Source organism: Scomber japonicus, chromosome 12, assembly GCF_027409825.1.
Source record: "Scomber japonicus isolate fScoJap1 chromosome 12, fScoJap1.pri, whole genome shotgun sequence".
Lineage (NCBI taxonomy): Eukaryota > Metazoa > Chordata > Actinopteri > Scombriformes > Scombridae > Scomber > Scomber japonicus.
In genome coordinates, this window is record NC_070589.1 from 21,555,361 (window position 1) to 21,560,313 (window position 4,953).

Genomic DNA, 4,953 nt, shown 5'->3' on the forward strand with positions numbered 1-4,953 from the left:
GCATGTGGACAAATTTGTACATTTTTGCGTTAAACCAATACTAACAATTCAGGGTTATGAATTCTAGTACATGAAGTTGGGGCATAGAATCTCAGAAACATTCATTCACTCAATAGTTTAAATTTTTCTTTAACACCCCACACTGACAGCAAATGGGGACAATCATTTTCCCTCATAAAGATGTATTTTTCTTGACATGATGTATTTAGTCATTATTTATCCTCGTTCTAACTCTGAGTAGCAATTGATAACCCTGGAATGGTTAACTACTGTTGACACCCTGAGCAATGCATCATTACGGTTTGTACATCCCGTGAAAGGTGACGGGAATGGAGCACTCCACCTCTGCTCTGGCGACCTCAGACAGATCCTTGGCATTGAGGATGAGGAGGTATGCTGGTCTCGTGGACCCAGGAGCCGCCACAATGGTCAGCAGCACACCTGTGGACAGAGCAGACAGAGTTCTTGATTTAGCGTTAACCTCCTTTAATATTGTCAGACTCGCAGAGGATAGTTTTTTAAAAAAGGATAAAATCATCACCTTTTTATTCCATGTTTTCTTCCTCCTTGTCAAAACTATGTTATGTTAGCAGTGGATAATGGAGCCTTAAGCAAAGATGAGGAATGGGCTACAGAGGTATGAAAACCTCACTTCTTTCTAACTTCATACCCCCAGATTTTCATACGTCCTCAAATGACATCATTGAGGCAGTTTAACAGACTTTGTACAGCTGGATTTCCCCTTCAGCAAGTCCCTCCTAAATTACCAGTAATTTACCTTAAAACAAACCTTCCATAGTACATTTTTATTGCTAATGACATACCATCATCCTCATCGATCCCATCAGGGGTCTGAACAAACAGGGGCTCTGAGGGATAGGAGTCTGGCTCTTGCCATACCCAGGTCTCCTTGGTCTTCACATTCAACTTGCAGATCTAAACAAAAGACAAGACCAAAAAAAGTAAATGAAAGAGGAAGCTGTTTGCTACATTTTGAGTCTTTAACCATTGGAGGTGTTTTGTTAACATACCCTGTCTGGTATGAAATGGTTGAGACCCAGGCCGTATGAGTATGTGTAATTCTTCCCTGCGTATCTCTCATAGTTGATCTGAGGGAACTCAAAAGCTACAAACAACATGCCAGTGGTTACATGAGTAAGACATTCCTCTAGGCATCTTTTAAATACTGAGTGAATTCATTTTGATGTGTGTTTGCTGGTACCTTGGCGAGGTCCAGAGAACAGCACCTCAGGCTCCAGCCAGATTGTCCCGTCAGCGTGCATCACAGCTGTGGCCGTGGTGTATGGCAGGCTGACAAGGTTCTTCCCCTGCTCCTCCTACAACAAAAGGTAAAATGACAAAATGAAACAAGATGAAACTCCTCAAGGATGACAATTGAACTCTTTTCTATGAGTAAGATGGGTCACCTTGTGGACATCCAGGGGAATAACATATCTGCGGACCTCTGGCTGGGGCGCCATCATGGCCGCCTTCTTCACCTCGTCCCAGTTGGCTCTCAGGTTGGCCAGCCACAGATAGTTATAGACAAACTCAAAGCTACAAGAATGGAGGGATGACAGCAATATCTGTGTATCAAGCAATTCTACAGATGATATAGGCTACGGCTTAGTAAATCCAAAAAGTCCTAATTACCCCTTCCACGCGCAGAGGTCAAAAACAATGAAGCCATTGTCCTCATAAGTATTGATGTGATGAAACATGCCAATGGCTGCCCCTTTGAACTTGTGGTCGATGTACTCCCCTGGGTCCTTCTTGGCAATGTGGAACAATGTCTTTAAAACGTACATGAAAATAAACATTATGAGATTTCAGGAGAAGAGCTAATGATAATGAATGGTTAGTACATTTAAAATGACCAAACATATCAATCTGTTGTCATTTTCTTACCCCTTGGCTCTCATTGGACTCAAAGCAGTCCATGTAGTTGGAGCCTCGGATGCTCCAGGCACTCAAGAATTTCAGCAGGTTGATTTTCACAGGAGTCTCCACAAAGACAAAGTAGTTTTCTGACATACCGAAGCTGAAATTGAGGAGAGAGCATCAAAACCTACACTTAAAGCGATACCACTGACATCAATCCTGTCAGCTACAGTATACACCACACACCTGTGCACGTAGGAGGGCTTGAACCTCTCAGCACTGGGGAACTGCACCACCACCTTGGATTTCTCGATGGGATCAGACTTGTCTAAGAAGGATGACAAAAGAATCTTGTGATGATACAGGTATGAAGATATTTCATAATATCATTTTTTTTCAAAACCCAGAACCTTCACTACCCACAATGCTAATGTAGCCTCAAGCAAAGATGAGAAGTGGGCTACAGAGGTATGGTAACGTCTTATCTTTCTAACTTCATATCACCAGATTTTTTAATCATTTCAACTTGGAGTCTTCAGCCCCAACCAATGCTGCCTCAAATGAGAAGTGTCAAGATATTTCCTATTATAATTTCTATTTAAAATGAAACAATAAATGCTATGTTCTTTTTTCCAAATAATGTCTAAAAAGGTGAACTCATGTATTCTCCATTCAATAAAGAGTCATTTTGAAGTACTTCAGTTTAGCAGGCTGAGGGCGACTGACTGTAATGACAAAATCTTTTGAAATCTGTGTGTTTGAGAGGTCACTGCTGCTTTAACAGACTGATTTAACCCCGAGAGGCCACTGCTGTTTAAGAGCCTGTGTGTGTTTATTGTCACATGCTGCCACCGCTGATGCCAACCTTTCTGTGTTGGTGGTATTTTGACAATGTTGTAGGCCAGAGTTGCTCCTTTCCCCATGCAGTTCCCAATGTTGTACACAGTGCCATCTCTCTCGATATGGGGGTGGGCTGTCACTCCGTTAATGTTGATATAGTTGCACATATCAACCTACATAGAGAAAGAAAAGCTCATTATGAAGAATAAACCAGCTCAGACGTTTATAAGAGCTAAAATAATTTGTTTCTGATATACCTTCTTCAGTGTCTCCAAGGTGTCAGGGTTTACTTTAGTGATGTAGTTGGTTTCTGTTACAGCATAAAAATCCTCACCAACAGGAAATACATTCACCAGGCAGTTGTCTGTGACCTCAACACCCTTGAAGTAAGAGAAAAACCTGCAGACAGAGGAAAATATTACAAATCCATATATAAAGATGTTCAAAATAAATACAAGCTTTTAAAGGTCAGGTGTGTAATGATGAGAGGGAAATTGACACCGATGAGGATTGAGGAAATAAAAAAGCTGTGTGTTCACCTGGAGAAAATGTTTTTGCAGGGATCAGGGTATGCAAATGTGCCAAACTCAGTGATGACCACACGCTTCTCTGTGATAGCTCGCACATAAGCATCTGTTCTGACAAACCTGAATAGAGGAGAGCATAAAGAAATTAATAAAATATATGCCAATACACAATATATCCATTTTTAAAAGAAAAAAAAAATCATTGTTCAATATACTCAAGGTCCGAATTATTTTAACACCAAATCTTTAACTGTCGGGCACATTCAGGTGTTACAATGACATGTCTGTTTTGTCAAAGTCATGATGTCATTGTATGATTGAGATTTCAAGTATCTGCAGATTGATTTTGGCGTTGAGTGGAAACTAATGGCGACTCAGAAGGCAGGTTCCAAAATCAAAAACATTATTGGAAAATTATTGTCAGTAATGGACTGAAACATGGCAAAATGCTGGTACTCTCTTTAAAATCTTACTTTCGATAGTAGGTGACCTGTCCATTCTTGAAATCGAATTTGTGCATGAGGGCCTGGCCATCAAAGAGATGATAGAAGGGCTCATCCCCAACCTCAAAAAGGCCGGGTCCCAAACGGAGAAGACTTCCTTTCAGAAATGTGGGGATCCTACCTGTAAAACGACAAGACAACAAATAGAAATCAGTTCATTTTTTAAATTTGTAGAATATGTTTGTGAAGATGCATTCAGAGAGCTGTAGTCTCAGTCTCTAATGAGTTACAGGAATGTGCTTCCTGAGGGATGTCAAAGAATAATTTGCCTGCAGTGTATTTTTTTGTCTTAAACTTGCAAACAAACCTGTCACTGTTGCTGGAAGAACCTCAGACAACTCCTCGCATGTCTCAAAAATCTTCCTGTAGCCACCAGCTGGATGTTCAAATCTGTTCTCGATAAATCAGGACGGGAAACATCATTACAGTCAAGTGGATGAAGTTAAATGTTGTAGTCCATGTAAAACATCTTTCTGACAGGTTATGCAGTTTATGGTCTAAGCTTTTAAATACCTCAAGAGCTTAAAAAGCTGCAGACACTAAGCATTCAAGTCATTGTGTAAAGTCACAGGATCAAGTCAAGGAAATTTAAGAGCTATTCAAATATTCAGTCCCCATTTTAAAATTCTATTTAATAAGAAACTCACCTGCTAGCCATGGTTTCTCCTTCTTGTTGTGGCAACACACAAAGCAAACTCTTAGGAAAACCTCTGGTCACTTCTGAATTGAAAGTCTCTGACCTCTCAGTGGATTTGGCGTATTTATTCGTCCAGTCCCTCTCACAGTCACTCCAATCTGTGCTGTAAACCTTTTTCTCCTGGCCAATCATGTCGCACCATGAACAAGAATCCCATTGTGCCAATATCCTCTGCTGGATGACTCAATGACCACCCCTCTGAAACCGGATTTATTGCAGAGAATATCTATTGTAGAGAATTGGAAAATGTGTTGCAATGGTACATGTGATTTCTTTTTTCAATTGTATCTATTGTTCATATTGCGGCCCTTAAGATATAGCAGTGCTGAGTCACACAAAGTATATTTCAGAGTACTGATGCAATGTAAAGGCGTTAATACAGCATAAAGCAAGCCTTTAAAAACAACAGAACCCAATGCGGATTTATATGCAGTAATTCAGATTAATTACCATCCACATAACTGACAATCTTGCTTACATGAGCAACAACTGCTCACCTATTAAA

General features: G+C 40.3%; 1 protein-coding gene across 1 annotated transcript; it reads right to left on the reverse strand.

The window, feature by feature from the left end:
- Positions 1–295: 295 nt before the first annotated feature.
- LOC128369662 (retinoid isomerohydrolase) lies at positions 296–4,580 on the reverse strand. The gene is made up of 14 exons (XM_053330740.1): positions 4,470–4,580; positions 4,059–4,146; positions 3,722–3,872; positions 3,261–3,368; positions 2,979–3,120; positions 2,747–2,894; positions 2,128–2,209; positions 1,909–2,041; positions 1,654–1,793; positions 1,428–1,557; positions 1,223–1,337; positions 1,032–1,126; positions 825–936; positions 296–441 (listed from the first exon to the last, which is right to left on the reverse strand). The coding sequence occupies exons 1-14, from the start codon at positions 4,578–4,580 to the stop codon at positions 296–298; spliced, it is 1,701 nt and encodes a 566-aa protein (XP_053186715.1).
- Between the last annotated feature and the right edge of the window lie 373 nt (positions 4,581–4,953).